We start from the raw sequence: 26,711 nt of genomic DNA on the forward strand, positions 1-26,711 counted from the left end.
GTTTTTTTTTTTTCATAGCCGTTTCGTTTTGCTTGGCTTTGCGCACCAGAGAGAATGTTTTGTTTTTTTTTTTTCTTTCAGTATATGCATATATATATATTTCCTAAGTATATATATGTATATACAGTTTGCTGTTTACCCCAGAAAATCGCCAGCAGCAGCACCACAACGTTTAGCTAGTTTGTTTAAGTTAGTGCAACCGAGTAGCACCTGGAGTGAAATGAAAACAAATAAATTTAATAGCCAGGCATGCCAGCAGGCGGTTTCAATTTCTACCAGGCCCGGCAATAAAATTCGCTTTCATACATATTTAATGTGCAATGCAGTAAAATTCAAATTAAATACATTTAAATGGACTGAACTATTTATTTAAGATCTTTGTTTATTGCACTCAATTACGCGTGTCGATTAATTGCCACTATTTGCATTTGAGTTTTGCAGTTAATCCGTTCTATTTATAGATTGGCCCAGCACTTGAACTTTAATACTTTCGGGTCATATTCATGACGTCAACAGAGTCTCGTATACATAATATTAATTACGTATACCGCGCTCTGATAAGGTTTACTGCAAAAATAATAATATAAAAAAAAAAAGGAAAACGAAAAAATCGACAGCAAACGAACTAGAACGGAATTTTAGCCAATTATCATTAATTTGCATCTAAGTTATTATCGAAATCATCGTTAGGGGCAGCAGCGAGCGCAACGAAATCAACAACAAATGACGCTCATAAAATGACAAATCGTCAATTTTCGCAACGGTTCAGCTGTACAATCTGAGGCAAACATAAATTTAACAAAAAAAAAAAAAAAAAAAAACACATCTAGAGCAACAACAACAGAGATAGTTTATAGTTTGATCAAATCGCAAGAAATTACGCGCGTAATTTTGCAAAATGTGTGATTTCGTCCATTTCCAATTGAGGTGCTCGCACTTACAATTTCCCTCATGGCTCTTCCTTTTCACTTGGCACACGCTCTTTTTGTCTTGTACGCCCCCTAATTGCCCCGCCTCTATCAATGGGCATTGTATACAAAGCATACAAAATATATTTGCCTTCATAACCTTGCGTTCTTTTGGCGCTGCGCGTCGTTTTCCAAGTGTTTGCTGTTTGGAATTGATTAAGGCAGCCCCCAGCCAACGACCCGAGGCCTTTTCCCTAAACACTCGTTCACACATGATTGAGTGAGTGTGGGATCGTGTGCTCTGTGCTGTCAGTAAGTGAGCGTGTGTGTGTGTGTGTAACTTACTGTGTGTATATTTCTGTTTCTGTATCTTTGACTTTGAACTCTGATGATTAATGATTACGCCCGTGTTTATTGCCTCTGCTACCTTACACGATCTCATATGCCGTAACACACAACAGTGTTTTATCGTTCTCAGGGGTTTCCTGCTATGCAATGGTGTCATATTTCAATTGAAGCACACACGCAAATGTCTTGGATGCCTTATTGGCGTATACATGAGCTTTCCTCACTCAAGTAGCTGACATACAGAATCGTTATGTTAAATTTGTACCATTCATTACATGAGATAAATGATTCACTAAAATTCAAAATAAGAATTCTAGGTTTTCTTGAGTAAAATATGGCTCTTATATTTCCTTTTCACTTTTCAGCCTTTTAAAGCAAACCCATTAGTAAGCATTTAAAAGTCAATTTAAATCATCGGCCTAACATTTCTGTTTATGCGAACTATGTATTTGTTTATGTAATTAACATTTGTCTGGTAAGCCAAAGACTCGCTGTTAACTTATTAGCAGAGTTAAGTTCGTCTGTTGGCAAACTATAACGACTTTCTGTTAATAACATATTTATGTTATTTACATTAGCATAGCACATTATGCTCTTCATTTAACACATGGACTAGCAATTTTTAAAGGTGATTATCTTAAAATTCTTGAAATTCTTCTTATATTTTCTGCCGTTTGACTTGCACTCGAAATTGAATTTCGTGCATATTGGCTGTATACCCAAAGTTTGGCCAGCACTAAAATTGAATAAACATTTTGTCGAAGCACTGAATAACTTTATTAATTGCTTGCAAAATAAGTTTGCGGCACTTTGAGAGTGCACGGCAATGCAGCTGTAATGCAATTATGGATTGAGTGCAATACCTTCACTTGAGTTTCATTAAGTCAGTGAAAGTTGTTGGGTTGAATTCAATTGTTGAACAAGAACATTGCGTGCTGCGTATACGCAATGTTGGCTCACTCACTTCGCTGCAGCAAACAGCGTTCAAAGCTTACAGAATGTGAATGGCGGGCTAATTTTTAGTTTTCAAAACCAAAATCGCTGCCAAACGTGGACATGGGCGTAAATGGTTGTTTGGCTTGTTTGGATTTAGTTTTTGTGGTTGTTCTTTTTGTTTAAATTTTGTATATGTGTATGTATATCTATTTTTTTTTTTTTTTTGGTGTTTCGGCATGCAGCTGGGTGCCCATGAATGCTGATTCATTAGAAAGCCCCATGCACATGCTCACACACATACATACACACACTCACACATAAGCTGAAAGTGAGCTACTTAAATGCGCATTAGGGTAACCGCTTTCAAGGGCGCCGCTTTGCTCATCGCTGACTGTGGCTCTGCGGCTTAGCATTCAGGCAACTGCAGCCAGACATCCGCCAGGGCACGTAGTCGTAGCCCAACACAAGGATTTGGCCACAGAAATCGCCAGAAACGTGACTCGCACTCGGACTTAATTTGTTGTTAGTTTGGGTTCGCGCATTAAAGAGCATTTAATTGAAGAACAATGCAATCAAATTGGTTTGTTAATAACGTATGGTAAGCAGGTGGCTATTATAAAAGCATTTAAGAACTTCCCCAGTTAAGGCCAAAAGGCGAGCTTTATTCTTGGCACAGATGCACTTAAGTGTTAACATTTCGAAATTTCAATTGTAGATTTATGGTGCTGAGAAAACGTTTTCAAACATGTGCTAAGCGATTTTATTAGCTGCACGGCCAACATCAAACGTCTATAAATAATTCAGGCTAATAAAAGCCCAAAAGTCGAGCAACGGCAACGCCAACAGCAGTGGCAACAGCATCAAATGTAATTAACAAAAGAAATAAACAAAAGTAAGAGTGGGTTATGAAGAAGAGAAAGAAATTTGTTTTCATTTGCACGCGACCTTTAAAATTACCAAGCAATTCATTTTCATTCTTGAATACTGTTTTCTGTGCGTGTGTCTCAAAATGAAAAATATTTGTGCAACGTGCAAGACAAACCTGATTTGCCATAAAATAAAATTTCTCGCCCATTTGGTCGTCGCCAGTCAACCGGTGGACGAGTGGACCAGTGGACCAGTGGACCGATTGGACCCGTGGACAACAGCTAAACGAACGGCCCAAAGATTTGTGCAAATGCGTACGATTTGCCAATGATGATGATGATGATTATGATAATGATGATGATGTCTATAGTGATGATGATGATGCTGATGCTGATGCTGATGACGACGTCAACTTGCATTCAGTTGGCAATTTTTGGTTTGTCGCATTCTCTAAATTATGGTCAAAATATTATGGGCAAATAAATCAATTTTGTGAAACTGTGATAAATGCTGTAAGATTTTTTTCGACATTTTAACGCGCTACAAGTGTGAAAAGTGCAAAAACAAATCTTCGACGATTGACAGCAGCAGCCAGAAATAGAGCAAAACTCGCCATTGGCAGCAAATGGCAAAAAATTAATAACTATAATATTGAAAGGTTCTAATTAGCTGATCACGCCAATAAGATACCCTGTTCACATTTTCATGAAGTTTCTAAAGCATCTCCAGTAATTGCTACAAAATAACAAATCATAATTTTAAATGTATATAAACTATAATATAATAATAATAATATATAATAAAACTATTTGTCTTCTAAAATCATCTGGCCGACTAATTCTGATTGAAGCATAGAGCAAAGTGTCAAAGCTACAAGGCTGAATGCTGTTTGCCAATCTTTGCATTTATGCATATATATATGAAATTATGTATGCATGTATGAATTTATAATGTGTAAATGCAGTTATGTATGTGTGCTTATATGAATTTATGTATGAATGCGGAGACCTGATATGCAGACCAATTTTGCTATGCAATGCTTTACCATGCGATTCTCAAAAATTCTAGTGTATATATATTTTGACTTTACTTTGTCATATACATATATAATATGGATCTCAGTTTTCCTCTTCTTATTCTCATTCCCCCTCCTTTGTTTTCCCTTTATTTGTATTAATCAGTTGCTCTCTCTCTCTGTCATTCTCGTCTCCTGTTCAAACTCCTGTTCTCTAGCCCTATTTGTCTTCCCTATTTGTCGTCCCTCTCATTCACTATGTCTTTTGGTATATCTTTCTCTCATTTCTCTTCTCTTTCTATTCTGTCTATTTTCTCTCTCTCTCTCTCTCTCTCTCTCTCTTTCTCTTTGACATCTCTCAATGTCTATTTTTGTTCTTTCCTCTTTCCCTTTCTCCCTTCCTCCGACTCTCACTTCTATGTACTACTTCTACTTCTCTCTTCTTCTCTGTCTCTCCCCCTCTCTCACACTCCCTTCCACTCTCTCTCATTTTCTCACCCATTTTTAAATACATGAATATATACAAAAATATTCATTTAACTTTAAGATAAACACACATTCAGTTTGTATACATGAATTGATGAGTATTTGCCTTGTTTACACTCCTTTGTTGTCTGATATTATATACGTAATATTCTAAATGGCTTTTACTGTACAATGGGTTCTGGAAACACAATCTACACTCAATATACAAATGTTCTGGCATAACAGTTATTTTTAGCCCAAAATGATGACAAGCTGTTGCTTGTGTCAATATATATTCCGGATAGGTCATTTGTGGTCATTAATGTTTCAATTGAATTCTCTTTATGCATGATTTGTTCATTAAACTATTCTCTTATCAAAATTACATTTAAATGTTTAGAAACAGATCAGATTCCTATCGACTATTTTAGTCTAAATAGAAAAGTTTTTTTTTTTTTTTTTTTTGCATAGATATATAAAAAAAAAAAGTTGGGAAAAATTTAATAATATATATATAATATTATAATTTCAAAATTCAACACACATGTATGTACATGTCAATATAAATTGTAAGCCCTATTCCCTCTGCCTCGCGCAGACATCGCAGAATAAATTAGACTTTTAATTACGCTTAATTAAGAGCAATTAAAAAACAAATTTTTTCGTGCATTCCCGTTTGCTCAAACATCGCTCGGCTCGACAACAAATTAGGCAAATACAGTAAATAATTTTCAAATGTTTTTTCTCCTCCGCCTTTTTTTTTTGGCATTTGGCGATCGCATAAAAAGAATTTCGTGGGACTTTTTCAATAAGCCCCGCGCAGCTTATTGAATCTGTTTCTGTTTATTGTTGTTGCTGCATCTTTTGTTGTTGTTGTTGTTGCTGCTGCTGCTGCTGTGGTTGTTGTTGTCGTCTATGTTTCACCTTCATAACGAATGTTTATTATATTTTATATATATTTATTTTTTGCACAGAGGGCTTTGAGTTTTTGGCTGTCGCCGCTGTTGCTGTTGCTGTTGTTTGATTAGGCGTCTAGGCTGACACATGGGGGGGCACTTAGGCACACACATACAGAGACAGATCGACCGATACAGTTACAGACACATACATATACAGATGGCAAAACGCCGCGCCGACACAGACACGCCCCGCCTCGTGTTCGCCTCAAACGGACGACACATGTATATGATATTTTACACAAATGTGCAAATTTAATTAAATTCAAACGAGAAATAAATATAAAACACTTTGCCTCGACATAAATATATATTTATATGTATGTGTGTATATATATTTATCTCTAAATGATGTGTTATAATGTGCGGTATGTTCATGAAAATAAGAAGATGCGGATAAACATGAACAGCAACAACAACATTCAACTTTGATACAATTTGCTTAGCAAACTAAGCGCACAAATAGAGCATTTCTTACACATTATTTATAAGCCAGACATAGCCATAATGCACGGAAATATACATGAGAAACATGTACACTAATAGAGCTCAAACTCAAGAGTGCGTGACTACGAGATATCCTAAGTGGCTTTTACAAAGACTCTAGCTTAAGGTATGAATTGGGAGCCATTTGATGCATATGACTTAAGCAGCTTTGCTTCCCTAAATCTTATGGGGAAGATAAGTGTTTACCTAATGGAAAGTATGAAATATAAGTACTAATTCAAATGACTTTATTTCTTAGCTCTTTAGCTGTTTACGTAACAAAAAAGAAATTCTTAACTAACTCAAACTGAACACATTTTTCCCAATTTTTCCAGGCCCCAACGAACATTTGCACAAAACCAATATACTCCTTTCCCCTTTATGAAAAATTATAAAAAATTATTTATTATTTAATAATAATATTTAGCACTAAAAATCTACCTAAAAGTTGCTCTGATATCCACAATGTTATATTAAAACCGATATACCCTTCACTCTAATTTGCTTGCATGCTTTGAAAAATAACTTAAAATAAATAAAAATTTTATGTATACATTCAACAAAAAAGTTTGATTATTAACAATTTTTCAACAATGCAAATACGTGGAAAATTTAAAATCAAGTTATTCACATTTCTGAGTACTGCGAAAGAAAACAAACGATTTATTTCATTGTTAAATAGTGTAAATAACATTTCAAAATGTTTGCCTTTGTCGACAGGCAAACGAATAAAAAACCTTCCGCTTATATGTAAAACGTTTGTAAAATTCGTTCACATCACACGAATGCAATTTGATATATGCGATTTATGCGAATGATTACAGCTGCTATAGCTAGTATACTAATAATACCTGAGGGAATTGTGTCAGCATTGAGGCGCTCAGCTATTTATATTATGCAGTTCATATTTATTCAGAGCACATGTAAAAGAAAACAAAACATATTGTGGAATATGCTCATTATTTATAAAACCTAATCTACAACTATGTCAACTAAATGATAACATTGTTCACTTGGGTTTCCGAATCAAGTGAATCATAATGAAAATTAAGAATCGCGTAGAGCTCCAAGTGAGTCACATTAGATCAGCAAAATATATATATGTATAAAATGAATATTAATATATATGTGTATACATTATCATTTAATTAATTTCTTGATTGACTTGAATTGAGAGTTATTAAAACGAAGAATATGTAGAATTTGGGAGAGCCGAAAAATTCGCAGTTGTCGACTTCAATTATTTAAATATGAAATGTGAAATATAATTTGTCTCTTTGCGCTTTATGAGTCTTTCAATTCAAGTATTTTATCGACGCTATCGGCTTTGATAATACGCGTCCAAAATATAAATTTAGAATTGAACTCTGAAACGGCGCTTCCTCGCTTAGTTATCAGATAAGCTTAGTAATTTCGCCCAGGGGGCGTTGATTCCACTATATACCGCATGGCGGTTATTTTCTTTAAGAATTTCAAAATTCGTTGTCTTGCCATAAAGATAATTAAATATATATATATACTACATATACACACATATATAATAGTATAAATAAATAAAAAAGCAAAGTGTGGGTGGTAATTTATGAACGCTCAACCATGAGCCAAGAACAAAATCAACAGAAAAAGAAAAAACAGCGCGAACATTTTTATAACTTGATTTATTTAAAGACAACATTTGGCAAATGATTTTGCGACTAGAGTAAATGGGTATTTTTGTACCCTTTGCAGTGGGTATTATATTATAAATCTTTGCTTTTCTGTTAACGATCCGATTACTGTTAAGCTGTAGAAACTTTACATTCCAATTGGAATTCATTGTAATTGGAAAAGTTTGGCAATGCTGTTAGATAACTAAATGTGCATAGCAGGGATATATCAATTTATATAAATATATTTTTAGTTTAACAATCAGAACATATATACATAGTATAAATAAATAAATTCTTTTTGACCTCTAAGGAATGACAAAATACGCAAAACTCATGTTTTTAATGCTAATATTTATGATAATTATAATCATGCCAAAGTCAATGCCACCCACAAATTGCCGAGATCGTTATGCATATAGTCGAACCGGCAAAATATCTCTACTAGTCGCGAACTAAATTTATTTGTGCCGCCTTTATATCATTTCTTTCATCACACCATCACACACACACACACACCGCACACTCGTCCCGCCGCACAAATAACGAAAAAAAAGTGCAAAATAGCAACAAAAAGCATGTGAAAACATATACAAAAAAAAAAAATAAATAAAAAAAACTGACGCAACGTGTCGCCAACAGCTGACAAATCGAGAGCAACACACAATTTTTTATTGCTTATTTTTTAAACTTTTCATTTGTGCATACGTAGATATATATGCATATTCATACATACATATATAAATATATTTAATTTTATACAATTTGGTCCGAGTAAAAGAAAAGAACACAGCCTTCGGGTGCCTTGAATTAGTTCATAAAATTAATTATAGAAATCTGAAATCTGAAATCGAAGCCGATTAGCGGTTATCGGAGGGCTTTCAAAAGGCGTTTAAACTTGATTTGGTCTCTTTGTTTTGTTTCAACTTCTTTTCATTCTGTTTTACCTTTTGTTGTGTGTTCTATTTTAGTTTAATTTCAGTTGCTATTGAATTTTGCAATTAGTTGGCGCCGATTTCGCCGGCTCGCCTGCATTTTGCTTGTTGTTTTCTCAAGTTCTTGCGTTAATCAAAACTTCTCATTGTGTGAAAAAACAGATACACTACCTAAATGATTGGAAACGGCTGCAGCTCCTCTATTGTTGTTGTTGTTGTTTGTGTGGTTTAGTTTTATTTTTTGGTGTTGGCAATTTAAACAAATTTCACATGTGTATTTGAATATATAGCTTAATTATTTATATCAATATATATTTATATATATATATATATATATATATATGCATATGTGTATGTTATGCTTAGCAGCGTGCGTTGTTAAATTAAATCACATACACACACACACAGAGACAGACACCCATACGTAACACACACACTAACACTCGCATACGCGGGCGCTCGCACAAACGCGCGAAATCAAAAACAGATCGAAATCGAAATCGCGAAATGAGCAACGAGAACGCGAACGAAAACGCGAAATGTGAACCGCACGCCCTCACGGTCTAATCAGAACTGAGCGTACGTTCTAATCAGAATCGAGCAATGTCCAACAGGCAGTGGCAGTGGCTGTCAAACGGAGCAGTCAGTGTTGTCGTGCGCTCACATCAACACGAGCCGAAGGCTTCCGGCAATCGTGCGTCTGCAATCGTTTAACAAATACACTGTACACAAACTGTGAGTACAAGGCAGTTGGCTATTATATTTGTAGCAATTAATATTACTTATACTTAACTGTATTTAGTCTAAATATTAGTTATATACTATGAATATTTATTAAAAATAAAGCTTTTCTTAGAAGCTTTAATAATCTCAACCCATTTCTTACAGTGACTTACGCAGATACAGGTGAACAGTTTCAACGCTCTCTTGTTGCATATGCTTGATGCGAAGCAACAAGCCAAATGTTGCCGACCTTGTCTCAAATGTTGCTGAGCGCACGCAACAGGAGAGCGTATGAGAGAGTGTGAGAGCCAACTGCTGAGAGCGCTGGCCGTCTGTTGCTCTGTTTTGGTTTTTATCACTGGTGCCGGCATATCGCACACACACAAAAACACAGGCAAGCTCACACACTTAGCCAATGAGGCACACGTATATAAAGACGCGCTCACATACAAAGACACGAACAATTTGATTCGTCACACGTTACGTATGGTTAATATTTGATGTGGCATTTCTTTCAAGTAGCATTCGGTCAAGCGACATTTGTTACATACTTACTCACATAGACGCTATCTTTTTTCCGTTAATCAATTAATCAATCAACATAAAGTTGATTCAATGCTTTATTAAGCCAACAAAAGCAAAAGTTTATTTCATTAGCTAATTGGAATTTCGTTAATGAGAAAGATTTTATGAACCTGAGAAAAAAACAATATTGAAGTGAAAAGAAACAACATATGCTTATAAATACATATGTATATATATTCACACATTTAAAGTGACATTCATGCATTATTTATGCAAGTCGCCAAACAATACTTCGCTTAATTGAATTTATTGATTTCCATTTCAACTGGGGACAACTGCACTAAGTCTTTTAACAGTTGGTAACGTTGATTTTAAATGAAACTCGAATGGCAATTGCCGTCTGCACTTCAACCTCAATTTCCACAAGCTGTCTGTGGGGCTTAAATTAAATTAAATATACATTGCAGTAACGAGTCGGTGCGGTTCAGTTGCCTGAGCACTTGTTAATGCCAGCTTAACAGGATATTGTCAACATTGCCTTCCGGTTGCGTAAAGCGCTAGTCTAAGAAAATGTCGACGGGCAAAAATTCCGTTAGCACGCAAACACACACACACACTTACACACACTCTTTACCACACAGAGACATGTCAAACTGTGCTGAAGTTTGTTTGCAGACTTCTGCAATTTCCGCATGACAATACGTGGCGTATACGCAATGCGAGCCAATAAAATTCAAACATATTCTAAAGCTCAAGCACAACAAAAGGAGAGCTTATGTTAATCGTACACTTTAAAGTTTTGAGTTTAGCATTAGAATACTAGAATTATATGACAAATTCATAATATTAATTTACTATATTTCATACTGCTCATTTTAAGTAGCTATATTTTAATACGTATGCTTAAATTATTTCTATTAAAACCTATTCATTTTCAAATATTAGATATAAAAATTTAGCATTTATATTTTTTAAAGATATATTTAAAAAAAAATCAAATCAACAATTTATTTAGTCTTATATTTTAATATAAATTTTAATTTATATAACCAATTAACCTCTGGCATAGTACCAAGGCAATTACAGTGTCTGCATAAATTATACGCACAGCAAGCAGACAATATTACATGCATGCAAATATCCGAACATCCACACCCACACACGCACGCTCAGGAAGCACAATATCCACGAACGGGTTTTTTGCAATTTGCATAAATCAAACAAAGTTCAGATTTAAAATTTACAAATAACAACAAAAACTAAACTTTAATAAAAATGATTTTCTATGAGATTTAACTGGATGAGGACTGCAAATGGATTCAACGTAAATTCCAAATTAAAGCTAGCTTACGTCAATCCCTTGTCAATGATTCGCATCAAAGATTATATCCACGCCATGCATAAGTCATGGTCTTATTGGAATCAAGGCATATTTAAGTTCGGACCAACGCGCGCCCAACAACGAAAACTTTTCCCAGCAAGTTGAGCTTAATTTTCGGGCTGGCGTGAGAGGCCTTTCAAGAATATTGAGTTGCTGATGAATTTATAATGAGTGAACGCCTGTGGGTGTGTGCACTTTGATCAGGACCGCTGATGAGTCTCTATGGACAAGTCCTAGTGCTACAAACACACTCCTGATTAGTAGATATTTGCTGCCTGCGTAATTAGAATATTGATAGTGGAGGTTATTTAACAGCTGAAAACACTTTCTGTTATCCTTGAATGCACAAAACTGTAAAATAACTATTTTTAGTGAACATCGACCTAGACCTGCTCAATGCTATTCCACGGCCAAAAAAGCGCTTGCATTATTAAAAGCCTAAAATGATCCTTGAACTTTGTGCAAGGCGCAACCCCAAGAAAATCAATTGCATCAAGAGCAACTTTGGGTAAGTTTTCCAGAAATATGCTCTCATCAAATATGAGTTTGGCTGGGGAAAGGCTAGCAGCTAGCAGCTAGCGGGATGTCTGGATGTCAGTTGTGCACAGCATAAAACCTAATTACGGAATTTGCCTTAATTAGTACGCCCGACTTAATTACAAAACGGCAAAAACTGCACAGTCAACAAAGGCCACAACAGCAACATAGCTGTGTATGTGTGTGTCTGCGTGTGTGTGTGTGTGTGCGTGTGTCTGCGTGTGTGTGCGTGTCAACAGCTTGTCATATTTAACATGTACAACGCCCGAGCGTGTGCTTTGCTTTTGTTTATTCACATAGAACCCTAACCACTTAGTGACAGCTTGAAAATTTGGGTAACTATCCGAACAAACATTACTTCAGAGCTTAACGAGAAAATTTAAGTGTTAAAGGCGGACCCGAAAATGATGTACGAATATATGTTAATACACCCTGTAGAGTGAACCCCAATTAAATTGGATCAGCTATTGAAACAGTACAAAAGTCTTCAATAAATTCTTAAAGTCTCTAAGGTTTCTGATTATGGCCCATTATCATACTTTTACTGATTGACACAAAAATCTTGAATATCTAAAATCAATGCCCTTACAAAATGCAGATGAGTTGAGCTATTTGAATAAATATATTCACAAATCACCCAAATCGGCAAAAAAGAAACCAGCAAAAAATTTCAATATAAATGAAAATTATTCTGCTGTCCAATGGGGGAAAGAACACCTACAAAAAGCGCCACACACTACCTCCCCCGCCCCCACCCACTTGGACTCGACGCAAAGGTCATGAGCCGACAACAAAGTTTGGCTAAAATTCGAAAAAGGAAAAGCTGCGTCCTGTTTGTATGTCTGTCTGTCTGTCGCCGGCATAATTCTCAATGTCCGCTCGTATAGCTCGGTGGGCGTGTCCGGTGCGTGCCTTTTAGCCCATTTGCCTGCTTATCTGTGGATACCTTTAAACGACTTACAGGAAGTCTCTTTAAAGCTATCTACTCACAGCTAATGAACTTTCCATGGCCAGAGACAATTGAAAATGGGTGAAAAGAAAATTTATGCATAAGGCGGATGTCATTGAGTATGTTTCCATATTACCTTTGGTGCCAATATGCATTTCTGATATTTATATTACACATACCTATATATATCAGATGTAATATAAGGAAGGACATGTCCTTCTACCTTTCATATACATTTCACCCAATTTAAATTGTGTTCAAATATACGTATTCATACATATACATATGTATCGTATTATATATTATACGTATATTATATAGTCTCACGCTGCCTGCCAATTTATTACAATAAAGATCTCTGACCACTATTTAAGAATGAAACCTTTAAACAATTCCCTTTTGTTTTTCTACGCTTCCTGCTTTGATAAATTATGCAGCCAGTCCAAATCTCTTAAGCATATTATTAAAATCGTGTGGCAAAAGAATACAATACTCAGCAATCCATTGTAGTTTATTTGAATATACCCTATAGAGTAAATCAATATTTGTATAGTAGCAGTAGTGACCTGTAAAATAAATACAAGAGTAGCACATTACAGAAATTCATATATATAAATCATATTTTTATGTTATTAACAAAAGGTAAGTTTCTATTTTCACCTTGCCTTAAAAATCACAATGTACCCTAAAGGCCTATATCATCGTGTAGAGGATATGCCACAAAGACACTTAGCTGAAACTACGCAAATGCTGCGTGATATACGCAAAAATATATTCATCATACGCCTCGTCGTCCGCACTGGCAGAGGCCTAAAACTTTTGCACGTTCGCTCGCCTCTCGGCATACGAAATGAAGCACACGCACAAATCGTTGGCATATTCAATTAAGTTTTAATAGACACATTTTGAAGGCAAAAGGGACAATATGAAATAATAAAATCATATTGAATTTTATGAGCAAAGAGAAAAGGTTTTCGGTTAGTTAACCAAAAGTAAAAGTCATATAATGTGAAAGTATTTTATGAATGCGTAAATTGCAATAGACACTGTTTTTGTTGTTGTTGTTTACCCCCATGGCAGCAAGCCATTATGTAATGGAAGGAGAAAAACAAAAATAAAATTATACCTGAAACACTGTAAATTGTATTCAGTTTGCTAGCGCTCAGCTGCCATTTGCAACAGCTGCAGTTAAAAGCTTCGACCTACAGACAAAATGCCACAGCCATGCATACATCTGGCTACCAATGAAGACCTTGCTTGTTGCTTCTCTTTACTACACACTAGCAGAGGGCATATCAGTTTTAAAGCAAACATAAACATAATCTAAAATAATAATTGTAAATATATAAATGAGCATATATTCTCGCTTATTTGCCTTTATATCTGGCCGTATGTCTATCTCTCTGTCTGTCTTCCTGTATATCTCATCGGCTGCCTTTATTCTGTCGGCCTGACAAAACAAAGAAGAAGAACTAGAGAGCTCTAGCTAGAGCTAGAGCTAGAAGACCACTCAAGCTCACATGTATGTATGCAGCAGTATTCATTAGGAAAAACGAAGCTAGAATACTTGCAGCAGCAGAGAGGGTTCCCATTGGACCCCTAACTGGCGTCGGTGTCAACATTTGAGCGCGACTTCGGCTTTGAGTGAAAGGCGTCCTATATAAAGGGCAGCAGCTGCAGCATTTCTTCAGTCGCCCAGGTCGGGTGGGGATCAGTTGTACAGCGCAGTAAAGTGAAGCGAAGTGTGTGATCGTTCAGCTAAGCATTAAAGACTTGTAGCAAATAATTAAAGTAAACACTTTCAAGAAATTTTTAGAGGAAACACTTAAAAGAACTCTTAAACGAAACACTTAGAGAAACAAAAAAAAACTTAGAAGAAATTCTTACAGGAAGAAATTCTTATAAAAAGCACTTATAGGAAATACCTAGAAGAAATACTTAAGGGAAAACTGATAGGAAATACTTAGAAGAAATTCTTTAAAAAAATACTTAGAGTAAACATTAGAAATACAAGAAATACTTAAATCAAATATAAATTCTATTATATACACCGTACAAAGATGTAGAAAATGAATAATTTTATTACTAGTTTTCGATAAGGCTTTTAAGCTATAAAAGAAACCGGGAGTAAAACATTATATATATAGTTAATTGTTCTCCCAAAAACTGAGTAAAATAATAATTTAAGGCTAAAAACGACCACGTTGTCGTTTATGCGGATAAAAGACGAGCTGTTGCCATGCTACTGCTATTTACTGTCCAACCTTTGTTGCCAAAAGCAGAGAGATAAGCTAGCACTAAATTTAAATTGAAAATTTACCAACAATAATACAATTTTAAATTTAATACAACTTTATTTACATACTTTTGTATGAAAGCATATATATTTATATAAAAAAAAAAATCCGAAAAACACAAAATATAATTGCAGAACATACAAATTTACGCCCTCCGGTTAATTGCTTTTAAAATTTATGAGAAGAAAATGCCTGCAGGTTCTTGTTGTTGTTGATGTTCCATCACACGCATTTCGCTTTTTATCCAGCCCCAATTGCCTGGGGACATTTGCTCCAGATTTTTAACTGTCAATTTAATTTGTTTTGCCATTGTCACTGTCTTTTGTCGAATTCATCTTAAAATGTACAATTTATTATTTTATGCATTTTATATTACGTACGCGTCAAGCAACATGTTGATAACAAATGTAAACATGACTTAGGCTCTCTCTCTCTCTCTCTCTCTCTCTCTCTCTCTCTCTCTCTCTCTCTGTCACACACTCTCTAACACAAACACACGTATTCACGGCGTTTCATACAGCCTGAAGAAAAAGTTCGTACACACTTTCCATGAATCTTACAGCATGTGAGAAATAAAAGCAAATTAAACTAAAGACATTTGAAATATATATTTAAATACATTTTATTCTCATTGCTTTCAGTTGCTTTGCCTGCTCTCACTTATATTGTACACAAATTACACAGACAGATTTGTTAGAATAGAGTACAGCATGTAGCATTTAAATGTTTTCAGCTTTTAAAATTAATTATCAAATGCATTAAACGGTTTCTTTTTACATCTAGAGTACATACATATGTTATATATTAAAGATGCACCTGCGGTGGAATACATCTTTGGGTATTGTTCTCATGTTTTACTTGAATGCTTCTTATATATATTTATCCAATCAAGGTTATATTTCCATTACGTTAACGCTTTTAATACAAGGCAAATGCACAAAACTTTCATAAAGTTTATCTTCTATATATCTTTCATCTTTAGAACATTTTGAAAATTTATGTTATACATATCCAATGGCATTTGAAACTGACTGATTTTGGTGGCACAAATGACTGACTGACTGATTGACTGACTGACTGACTGACTGACTGATCGACAACTGACTGTTAATATATACCAACAAAGGCGTGACTTGCTTATTGTTAACACACATTCCATTTATATATAGTATCAAAAATACTTTGTATGACTTCATTTACAAATTTTAAAAAATATTTAGATAATACCGTTAACAAAAATACTTGACAAATAGGAATTTCGCTTTTCATTTTTTGACAAATTCACAAAAATAGTTTATATTAATTTGGAACCACAAATTAGGTTATTTGTATGCATATATGTGTGGATTTGTATTTGTGTGTGTGATTTAGTGTCTGTGCGAAGTTGTTTTTCGGTGTGTGATGTGCCTTATGCCCAGTCCTTCTTGATCTCAAAGGTCCAATCCCATTTCAGATGTATGTGCTTGTCATCATCCGTGAATACCGATGAAACAGAGTAGGTGCCCCTCGACACCATGCCCGAGGGCGCCTCCTCAGCTGGCGTCAAATAGAATTGAATTTCCTTCTTGGGGGGATAGGAGCCAACCATATGGGTCATTTTATCCACTGCGATAAAGCATTAAACAAATATAATTATAAATAATAATGTATATTCATAAAAATCAACAAAGCAGGCTTACCAACAACTTAAAGCAATAAAAATTAATTATCCAGTATGTGTTAGGCATTAAAGTTATAAAGATATTTTGTTAATATTGTCTCAGCACATTATTAAAGTAAATATAGCAAATGTTATTAGTACAATATAAACCACACTAAATATGCCGCAGAGCAAAGCTGTGCCATCGAAACTGCTGCCCATGTTTATTATGAAATAGAAATGTGTTTTGCCTGAAGGTATAAAACATACTAACTACCTAGGGCACGACAAACCCAGCCGACCATGACAATCTAAAGCCCTAAAAGTGCGGCAGAACCGAACGACATTTGTCAAATGTTACACAAGCCTGATTAAACATATTCTTAGCCATTTTTAGTTTCATGTATATACATGTTTACTATAAATAGAAAATATCAGTTTATCGAGATTCACAGTTTCTGATTTCTTATGAACGTATCGGTAACAAGCAATTGTTATGTTGCTCATTTGGCGAACGATATGCTTACCTGGCACTCCCATTCGATAGGTCTTTTGCACATACTTAAGGCCATGAACAATTTCGCGTTGCACAATAAAATCGATGCGCACCTTGTATTGAACACCTTCCTTAATCACAAAGATCTACGGAGAAAGTCCAACAATGAGTTAACTCTGCATATGGTGGCATTCTACAAATACTCACCTGCTTTTTTAGGTGACTAATATCTCCACTCAAATCTAATTCCATATCATCGCGTCCTTCAACGACAAGCGCCAGTTTCTTAACAATCACCTTACGGGGATCATTGGGATCTTTTTAAATAAATGAAGAAACGCACAGTTTTCTTATTATTCGGTTATCAACATTTATATGTCTCTATATTTACCAACGATTATAGTTTCCGTTTGAGCTGCACCCAGCAAAGCCTCCTTATAGCGACGCAAACTTTCATCTTCCTGATCGGCAGCCATTATCTCCTCGATTGTCTTCTCGGGTGGAGCCTGATAGTTGGCATCATGCACATCCTCATCATGTGGGTCGACATGTTGGTGCGTCTCTGTTTCAGCCATGGCAATCTAACTGAAAATATTCATATTGAATACAAAAAATTATAAGTTTTATACCATTGTAATCAATAGCAATAATATGTATATTCGGATTATATGTGTTGCGATTGTTAAGATATGGTGTACTCTTATAAAGCTTATTTACTGTTGCCCATCGCATCACTTGGCTGTCTAAACACTATTTGTATATATGTATACTCCAAATGTGCAAAAGTTTGTATAATTTCTTGACGCTCAATAATATTGATTAAAATCGAATTATTAACGCATAAGTGAGCGGCGCTTAGCCACAGAAAGAAAGCTTGCCAACCCATGGATGCAGCTGAGCTTGTATGCAAACATAAATACATACACATATACGAAGCATATATATATACATATATAGACTTGGCCGAATACGGGCCTGCATGGGCAGATAAGGCAAAACACAAAAATATATATATACACAGCAATAGAGCGAAAAGGCATGAGAGAGCGCTCGGCCGGCATTGAACAATATTGACCAGAATGGGTTGGCTGCTATCGCCCCCCACACGCATACACAGAGTCACACACATACATATATAAACACACACACACACACACATTTAACATTTCGTTTTTTATCTGGTTTTTGTTGTTATTGTTGTCATTGTTGTTCATTATCTAAATACACGTTGCTTAGCTTTATGCCCATTTCCTTTTCTGTAAAACATTTAGTTTGTTCGATTTCAATTACAATTTACTTAAATGGTTTTTCTATATACATATATGCATAATCTACTAATTTAAATATAGTTGTTGACTTATTGTGGGCATAATAATAATAATAATTGGTATTCTGACGCATGGCCAGCGACAAACGAGATAATAAAGTTGTATTTTGATACAGTTTTGTATATTTTACTTTCAAACTTGTAGTATACATATACTAAAAAAAAAAAAAAAAAAAAAAAGCGAATTCTAAGAAAAAACGTTTTTTGGCAACACAAATTCCAGTTTGCCATTGTGTTTGAATTGGAATTACGAAACGAAAATTAATTAAGTGTGAATGCAAAATAAGCAGGCCAAAGGCAAAGCGAAATAAGAACACTCAGAAACAAGCAAACCACACGATCAAAAGAAACAAATTTCAAACACACACAAATCCAGACAAGCAATTGATCGAAGACCAATGGAGAAAAAATAGCTTAGAAGACCCCCCGTCAAAACTGTGAGCAATTCTGACCGAGGAAATTGTATTCAAGGAAAGTAACGCAGCGATGACGCTGCTGCTGCTTAGACAGCCTGATAAAATAATGCACGGCACGCAGCGGCAAAGACCCAGACGCATGAATCACACACACTAACACAAGCGCATACATCCGCACCCACACGCATTGGCCGCATAGGCCGGTGTTCTCCGATTATTGGCCAGCAAAATATTTTCGGGAGTGGCATATCTATAGCTAGAGATAAGCGATTGTTCCAAAAGAATTTGTTAACTCAATATTGTTATTTTGCGTGCACGCACACATGTAAGCACATGTATAAGTTGTAAATAACAACTCACCTCTCTATTCTTCGAATACAGGTTTTAAAATTTGAATACGCGAATTTTTTTCCACAATATATTTATAATACAAATAATTTTTATACTTTGATATAAACAAGAAAAACAACAAAAAACGCGCAGCAAAAGGTGCAAGCTGTGACAATCTGATAGAGATGAGTGAGGACCTTCTTTACTCGATACTTTAGAGAAAATACAAACTTATCGACTTATCGATTCGTACATTTTGAGTAACTAATAAATAACAATTTTTTATAGATATATAAAACAATTATTGTAAATATTAAGTAAATGTCAGTTTAATCTATAAAAATCTGTTGTAAAATTATATTCCGATACTGATAGAAAGATGTTAAAGAAATTGTAACGCATTTTTAAACTACCGGGTACTTTAAGTGCTCTGTTCTGAAAGTAATCGTGAATGTAACTAACAAAAGCAGAAACAGCTGTAGAGAGATTACTTCATCGCCGCATTAAAGTCTTAACAATAATCAACAAAAAATGCAAACTTCCCAATACTTAAATCAACTACACACCGCCGACAAATTGTCCGAAGAGCCATGGCCAGAAGATGCGACGCTCTATCAGGTAAAATGAGAGCAGCAAAATAATTATTAAATATTTCTATGGTTTTCTATTCCCGCCAGCCCTTCGAAGCGGAACAGATTTTATTACCAGAGAGCGCTAGTTGCTTAGCTGTGAAAGCATATTTAAAAATGTGCAATTTGCCGTTTGGTATACGCACTTGCGCAAATGCGGAGCACATGTCACCCGGCGGTCGAATGACCAAGCTACCATTCATCCGCGCGGGTGCATTTTTATTTGCGGAGTTCGAGCCAATTGTGAATTTTGTGGAGCAGAAAGACATGGCCATAGGCAGCTGGCAAGATGAGGATGAAAAAGCAGATATGCGTACATATGTCTCGCTTGTAGAGAACATCTTCACTATGGCGGAGCTGTATGTAAGCTTTAAAAACGATCGAGTCTACAAAGAGGTCACTGCACCGCGAAATGGAGCCGTTTATCCGTGGCCATTGAATGTCATTCAAAATTATAGCAAACGTCGCAATGCACTGCGTCAATTGAAGGTCTATCAGTGGCACGATCTGGATATCGATCAAGTCATTGATAAAGTGGCCAAATGTTGTGAGACACTTGAATATAAACTGAAGGAATCACCAGATACACCCTTCTTCTTTGGCGACCAGCCCTGTGAATTGGATGCCATTGCCTTTGGTCATTTGTTTACGATCTTAACAACAAGGCTGCCAAACATGGCTCTGGCGCAAACTGTACAAAAATTTGGTCATTTGGTTTCATTTTGTCGCTTCATCGATGAGAAATATTTTCAAATGAGGTGCTTGCAAGAGTAACTATTAAATGGTTCACGCTCCTATCATTTTGTATATAAACGATCTATGACAATATCATATTAATTTGTTTAAGTTTCGCTTATTTTTAGCCCTCAATTGTACTGTTAATATTTATGTTCAGCATTTATCCACAACACTTTAAGTATTTACTATGCTTTGTACAATACAATTACCTTAATGCAGTTCGTATTTAATTTGTATCACGGCTTAGCTTCAACAAACCCCTAATTGAATTAAATAATTATTGGAATTTAACTTAATAACTCAATTATTCTTTTACAGCAAATAATTACTTTACCTCTGGGCGCAACTAAAAATAATATTTTTTCAAGAAAATTTAAATTAATGTTGATAGTAATTGTTAAATATTTTTTACAATAAATGTTAACTAAATATGAATATGATTTTAATTTGTATATTTATATCGAAGACCTACATAGTCGACTTGTTATTCTTTCGTACAAAGCTTAGTAAGATTTTTTAGCGTTGTATAATCACTCAACGCCTAACGGTACTTCTATATCGAAAGGTACAAGCAAAGACCCCTGTATGTAAAATAAACGGAATTTTGCAATCAAACCAAATTAAGTGGATTTTACTATATTAAAAATGGATTGACTAAATGGTTATGTCTGTTTCCCAATTACTGACGGTAGCAGAGTCGTACGCATCTGAAATACTGCAATTTGTTCTTTCCGTTGCCTTTTTACAGCAGCAGCGTAAATTTAATTTAAATCGTCATAACACAATATGCCCATCTCGAAACTCTCCATTTAGGCAGCCAAATTTAACATACAGCTAAGTAGTATTAACTGTGATAGCCCAAGGGTCCACAATCCAGCTCTGTTCACGCCACAGAAAAGAAACGTTTGAGACTTTAATAAATAAGCAACAAATTTGGGTGCACTGTAAAAATATATATGCAACACTTTATTCAGCGTAGCTTAAATAGATTTTGTTTATTCATTTCCTAAATGGTTTGATGGTTTGCATTTCGCTTTTCTGTAAACATTTTCAGCGCTAATTTACATAATATAATTTATAAATATTGAACTCGTATGGAATTCAATAGAATTGCATACATAAATTCATTTTGCAATGTACATGGTGTGTTTTTATAATATAATCAATCATACGTAATTATTACAATTGTTTAAATGGAAATATATGCATCGTAATCGTTAAGTATCTTGCATTCAAATATATTTATAAATATGTATATATATTTGTCACTGCATTTAATATTTATTTGGTACCTCAACTGTAAAATTGATTTTTTTATTATTATTTTCCTTTTTTTTTTTTTTTTTTTTTTGAAATGTTATTGAACACGCTACTAATGTCCAATACGCTAAACGGTACACAATTAACACAACACAATAATAATAATAAAAATAATTATAATAAAAAATTATTCATTTATGGGGAAGGTCGAAAACCGATTTTGTATAAAAAAAAACTCTAAAAACCAAACCAGAAAATCGAACGAAACGCCATCGTCCTCGATTGCCTCCTTTTCGTCCCCTTTCTGATGCAGTTGGTTTCTCAGTTGCAGCAACAGCAGCAGCGCCGCTTGCGTCAGCGCCTTTCGTACTTGGTCACTGGCACAGACAGACGCGTGCGCAGTCCATGGGACGGTGCTGCGGTGGTGCTGCTGCCCGCGCTGCTGTTCGACCTGCTGCGCTCCATTGCGGAGCGACGCCGCTTGTTGTTGTTGCTGTTGCTGTTGATGCTGTTGCTATTATTTGCTGGCAGTGAAAGATTATTGCTTTTGTTGCGCGTCGATGATCCGTTACCAGTGGCGTTGCCCTCGCTGTAGCGCTGCCTTTTGCTGATCACAGCAGTATCTGTATATGTGTGTGTGCGCGTAAGTGCGTGTGCGTGTGTGTGAGAGAGAGTGTGTGTAAAATAGTTGGTAATATGAATGCAAAAGTTAAATGCGATTTACGAATTACATTTTCTAGCTTAATTATCTTTAACGGGGGCAGTAGCACTCCCAGTTACACCAACATCAACATCATCAACATCATCATCAACATCGCCATCAACATCATCATCAACATCACCATCATTATCATCATCATCATCAATATGAACAGCTGCATCATCAACATCATTAACACCATTCCCATTGCCATTCTCATTGTCATTGCCATTGTCATTGTCATTGTCAGCAGCCAATACCTGAGGTGCATCCACAGCGGCCAGTTCTTCCAACTGTTCCACATCAGCCATTTCTGCTGTTTGCCAAAGCACATTGTAAAACAAATGTAAATCCGAAACAAACAAAAGATGGAAAACAAAGAGAAAGAGAGAAAAAAAACATTGGGCAATTTGCCATGATAATAATAAATTTTGATTCAAATTTTGAATAAGTTTTTGGTTTTTTGTTTTTTTTTTTTTCTGGTTTGCTGGTCATTGGCGTTATCAATGAGAACTTCCCATGGATATGACGATGACGTTGGCGCAGTGATCCTTAAGATGTTAGTGTAAGAGCATGTATGCATATAAATGAATTAGGCATATGGTAAGAAAATACATACAATTTGCCGTAGCAATAATAAACTAAAATACAGTTATTTATAGGCTCTTACTGTCTTTAGTAAAGAACAGAATAAAAAAAGAATACAAAAATATAAAAATATATAAGTGAAGAAGAAAAGTGTGGTAAAAGAAAATACAACGTAAAACATTTTGGAATTTGGGGTAATATAAGAGTTGTTCAAGGCACTCAATGGCCTACGCTGAAACTATGAGTATGATGAAGCAGAATGATTTGATTATGATGAATAATGAATGTTAAGTGATTGAGATATGTTAGGGCCTCGATGGGCCGACACTTACCTTTAGGGGGCAGTTTGCGTTTGGCTAAAGAATTGGCAGTTCTGCTGTCGGACGCACTTAATCGTCCGCCGTTGGCGTTGCGCTTGAGGCCCGGATCAGAACGTCGTTCGCGAGTAGTAGCCAAATTAGCAGTGATTGGTTGATCGGCACTCTTTTTGGCCACATTCTTGCTGCTGTTGCCGCCATTGGTCGACGAACTATCCTGGTCAAGCGCTGCTGCAGCTGCGGCGGCTGCGGCATTGGCTCGCTTAAGATTGGCCGGCATGCGTTTGGGTGGCTGCATGGCGCTGGCAGCGTTGCCCGATGAGGTAGTTGCTATATCATTGCTGGAGCTCGTCGCTGGTTTCTGTGGCGATCTTTGTTTCAGATCGTCCTGCTTCTTGTGCATGCCCACATCCAACCAGTATTTAAGTTGCGCCTCACGCTGTCGCTGCATCAACTCCTGGCCGGCAGCATATTTGCTAAGCATCCCCTGTAGCTTCTGCACAGTCTTGTAAACAGTCTCTGCCGCAATAAGGCCGTAATCGAACAGCGAGCACATGTGCAGTATAAAATTGCGATAGAGATTCTTACGTACAATCTCATGACCTTTGGCATCCAGGAACATTTCGCAGGCCAATGGCAGCTGGCAGTCGCCTACAAAGCCATGGCGCATCACATGCAGATTCCAAAGCTTCATTAGCTCCTTCTCGCCTTCGTTGACATCGGAGAACTCATCAATCATTTGTATGGTCTTTTGGCGCAGCCAAAGTGGATCGCTCTCGCCTTCCGAATCAATGTCCAGCTCTTTAGGATGCACCGGCAGGCAGGTCTCCGTATGATGATACAATCTATGTTAATTATATATCAATTTTCATCATAATTATCATTGTAAAGTTTATTGCTCACCTATTGTGCCCGGTTATATAAGAACGCTGATTGCTAATGTCATCCTCATCCAACTCTAGGAATTCATCGAGGCAGGTCTTCTGGCGCCTGGGCCTACATACCATCAAGCTAGTGACTGAGGTGCGTCTTACCGGACCGCAGGTGCGTGCAAACGATGAGCCCGATGGTCCGGCCAAATCATAGGGTGACCCGGCATAGGATCCATCGTAGGCATCATTGATGGTCACATCGATACGAGCACCGCTGCCCGCCGGCTGATACGTAAAATTGAAGCGCGCATGGCACAACTTGAGATGCTTTAAAAGTGCATACAGACGCAGACAATCTAGTCCACACCATGGACAGTTTAACTCCTGTGTATACTCCGTCTGTTGACGCGTATTGTTGCTGTACATAAAATTGTATACGATTTGTATGAGCTCCGGGACTGCTTTGCAGACACTGCCATTCTTAAGGCTGCTACAATTGTTATTGTTATTATTATTGTTGTTATTGTTATTGTTGATATTGACATGGTCCGCCTCGGTATCCAAATGCTGTACATAACGTTGTATCTCGGATGCTGCAATAATGTCGGGTAACTGCTCATTAGACAAAGTCAAATGGAATTTGAGCATAGGACTCTGCTGGTACACATCGTAAGTCAATGAAAGTGGAATGTAGCTGTCAGGCATGGTCTCCCAGGTGCATTTCTTTGGTGAGAACGATTTAATGCTCGACGAATTCAACGGCTGGAGCATTGCCTCGTATTCGCCCTCAGTGATAAAACCACTCGACTTTTCATACAATATTAACTCGGAGCCATACATCTTCTCATTGCTGCGCGATCGCTTGTTGGGCGGCGTTGCTGTGGGAAAGTAAAAAAAGTAAGTAATTTATGTTTAACTAATTTTCTCCACACTATCTCACCTGTATTTTCATCATTGCACGTTTGTGGCTGCATTTTGATACGAAAGAGCAGCTTGTACAGCGTATGCTGATCGCCCATGGGTCGCATTGTCTGCAGAGGGATGCTAATGGTTGCATGCTCATTGACGCCCTCATTTGGATTGTATACTATTTGGCAGCTCTTGCTCAACAGCTCCTGAAAATCCAGTGTGCTGTCCTTGCGCTTGCTGCGCGTGATTTTATAGAGCGTTGTCTCCACACAGACCCTTTCACCCGGCTGACAGAGTAGCTGATCCTGTCCCTGCCTCACCAGATCATCGGTGTCTTGTGGCTTGAGCTTCTCGTGTAGCGAATCGTAAATTATATGCAGGTAGTTTTGGGGTACAGCCTCAGACTTTTGTGTGATTATGTCCAAAATGGAGTCGATCTTGAAATTTGCACGTTTTTTGTTATTTCGTGACATGCGCTCCTTCATATAACTAAGTGTCCGATTTAGGAATATGGGCTGCATAATGACAAACACAATAAATACCTCAATTCGTATGCAAAAATAAATAATTAGCTTACGTTTGTTTCGTGTCGATTGCGTAGGTAGCGATAGATTTGTGTGGGTTCTGGAAAAGTTTATTGATTAGTAACACTGCAGCTGAATATGCTGAGAAACTTGCAAACATACTTTCAAATGCCTGTAAAAAGAGTTCCTGCTCTTGTTGATGACCATTCAGTTTCGTATGGGTTTCATTGTGGTTTGTTGTTGAATGGTTTGCTGCTGTTGCCGCTGCCGACGCTGGCGCTGCCAACGCTTCATTTGCGGCCGCATCTGCATGTCTGCCTCCATTATTCAGACCATTTATGTTGTTTGCCGCAACACCCGCATTATCGCCATTGTCCCTTTCACGTTTCTTAGTGGGTGCCATTGTTTTGAGGGGGAGGCGGAGGGTGCTACGTTTGCCTCAGTCGTTTTACAAACGCACCGCCGCTGCTCACACACGCACTAACACACTTTGCCCTGCTGCCTGCTGTAGCGTTGCTGCACTTTCAGCAAACACGAACTAACGCTGCATTTGTTTGTTAACACATTTTTATGTTTTGTTCAGTGCGTGAATTTTGTTTATTCCTTTTTTTCCGTAATTTGTTGCGTGTTTTCGCCTTTTTCTTTTTCGGCGCGAAACCGTATGCTTTGTGCAGCGTTTCTGGTGTTATTATAGGAGCCGTGTCACGATACAATTGAATGATGCGTGCTAATAAACTTAATATTTGGCTATATTAGAGTCGGAGTCATTTTCTGACCTATTTAAAATAAACTACAATTCCTGTTAGTTATTTAGTTACACTAGTCAAACTTTAATTAAATCAAAGTAAACTATTTATTTTTAAGAATTTAGAAATCGTACCGTGCATGTGGCCTTTCTGCTAAAACACACCCCCGCGGTGTTTTACAACATTGTATTTGTCTAAGTCTTAAATCAGCAATTATTTGATTAGTTATTTTTAAGAGATCCTTAT

The 26,711-nt window shown here is 36.5% G+C and overlaps 4 protein-coding genes across 8 annotated transcripts in view; 1 reads left to right on the forward strand and 3 right to left on the reverse strand.

Moving 5' to 3' along the window:
* LOC6583050 (adenylate cyclase type 2) overlaps window positions 1-8,837 on the reverse strand; it is a 40,053-nt gene extending 31,216 nt beyond the window's left edge. For all 3 annotated transcript variants that reach the window (XM_015162709.2, XM_002008693.3, XM_015162708.2), the window contains exon 1: window positions 8,734-8,837. The gene's annotated coding sequence lies outside the window, so the exon portion shown is untranslated. The remainder of the gene's footprint in view (window positions 1-8,733) is intronic.
* Window positions 8,838-15,580: 6,743 nt separating this feature from the next.
* Window positions 15,581-19,378, reverse strand: LOC6583052 (rho GDP-dissociation inhibitor 1). 2 transcript variants are annotated; one of them, XM_015162714.3, is made up of 6 exons: window positions 19,213-19,378; window positions 17,501-17,694; window positions 17,317-17,426; window positions 17,141-17,255; window positions 16,654-16,659; window positions 15,581-16,579 (listed from the first exon to the last, which is right to left on the reverse strand). In XM_015162714.3, the coding sequence occupies exons 2-6, from the start codon at window positions 17,682-17,684 to the stop codon at window positions 16,383-16,385; spliced, it is 612 nt and encodes a 203-aa protein (XP_015018200.1). In that variant the 5' UTR covers window positions 17,685-17,694; window positions 19,213-19,378; the 3' UTR covers window positions 15,581-16,382. The 2 variants fall into 2 exon arrangements, with proteins under 2 accessions (XP_015018200.1, XP_002008731.1); XM_002008695.4 differs by lacking the exon at window positions 16,654-16,659 and having other exon boundaries at window positions 19,213-19,377.
* Window positions 19,379-19,516: 138 nt separating this feature from the next.
* Window positions 19,517-21,169, forward strand: LOC6583053 (metaxin-2). Of its 2 annotated transcripts, XM_015162715.3 has the most exons (3): window positions 19,517-19,800; window positions 19,860-20,569; window positions 20,868-21,169. In XM_015162715.3, exons 1-3 carry the CDS (start codon window positions 19,714-19,716, stop codon window positions 20,872-20,874), a joined length of 804 nt encoding a protein of 267 aa, XP_015018201.1. In that variant the 5' UTR covers window positions 19,517-19,713; the 3' UTR covers window positions 20,875-21,169. The 2 variants fall into 2 exon arrangements, with proteins under 2 accessions (XP_015018201.1, XP_002008732.1); XM_002008696.4 differs by lacking the exon at window positions 20,868-21,169 and having other exon boundaries at window positions 19,518-19,800; window positions 19,860-20,840.
* A 318-nt stretch (window positions 21,170-21,487) lies between these two features.
* On the reverse strand, window positions 21,488-26,494 carry LOC6583054 (polycomb protein Su(z)12). Its single transcript, XM_044009448.1, has 6 exons — window positions 25,882-26,494; window positions 25,773-25,819; window positions 25,227-25,710; window positions 24,318-25,164; window positions 23,430-24,259; window positions 21,488-22,432 (listed from the first exon to the last, which is right to left on the reverse strand). The coding sequence occupies exons 1-6, from the start codon at window positions 26,120-26,122 to the stop codon at window positions 22,164-22,166; spliced, it is 2,718 nt and encodes a 905-aa protein (XP_043865383.1). The 5' UTR covers window positions 26,123-26,494; the 3' UTR covers window positions 21,488-22,163.
* Window positions 26,495-26,711: the final 217 nt, after the last annotated feature.

Source organism: Drosophila mojavensis, unplaced genomic scaffold (genome assembly GCF_018153725.1).
Source record: "Drosophila mojavensis isolate 15081-1352.22 unplaced genomic scaffold, ASM1815372v1 contig_74, whole genome shotgun sequence".
In the NCBI taxonomy this organism is placed as follows: domain Eukaryota; kingdom Metazoa; phylum Arthropoda; class Insecta; order Diptera; family Drosophilidae; genus Drosophila; species Drosophila mojavensis.

Coding starts and splice junctions, on each gene's coding strand:
- LOC6583052 (XM_015162714.3), bottom strand. CDS start 17,684: ATGGCTGAAACAGAGACGCACCAACATGTCGACCCACATGATGAGGAT. Junction 17,427..17,500: donor AACGGAAACTATAATCGTTG/GTAAATATAGAG, acceptor TTATTTAAAAAG/ATCCCAATGATCCCCGTAAG. Junction 17,256..17,316: donor TTAGTCACCTAAAAAAGCAG/GTGAGTATTTGT, acceptor CTTTCTCCGTAG/ATCTTTGTGATTAAGGAAGG.
- LOC6583053 (XM_002008696.4), top strand. CDS start 19,714: ATGCAAACTTCCCAATACTTAAATCAACTACACACCGCCGACAAATTG. Junction 19,801..19,859: donor AAGATGCGACGCTCTATCAG/GTAAAATGAGAG, acceptor TATTCCCGCCAG/CCCTTCGAAGCGGAACAGAT.
- LOC6583054 (XM_044009448.1), bottom strand. CDS start 26,122: ATGGCACCCACTAAGAAACGTGAAAGGGACAATGGCGATAATGCGGGT. Junction 25,711..25,772: donor GCAATCGACACGAAACAAAC/GTAAGCTAATTA, acceptor GTCATTATGCAG/CCCATATTCCTAAATCGGAC. Junction 22,433..23,429: donor ACGCAAACTGCCCCCTAAAG/GTAAGTGTCGGC, acceptor ACACATATACAG/ATACTGCTGTGATCAGCAAA.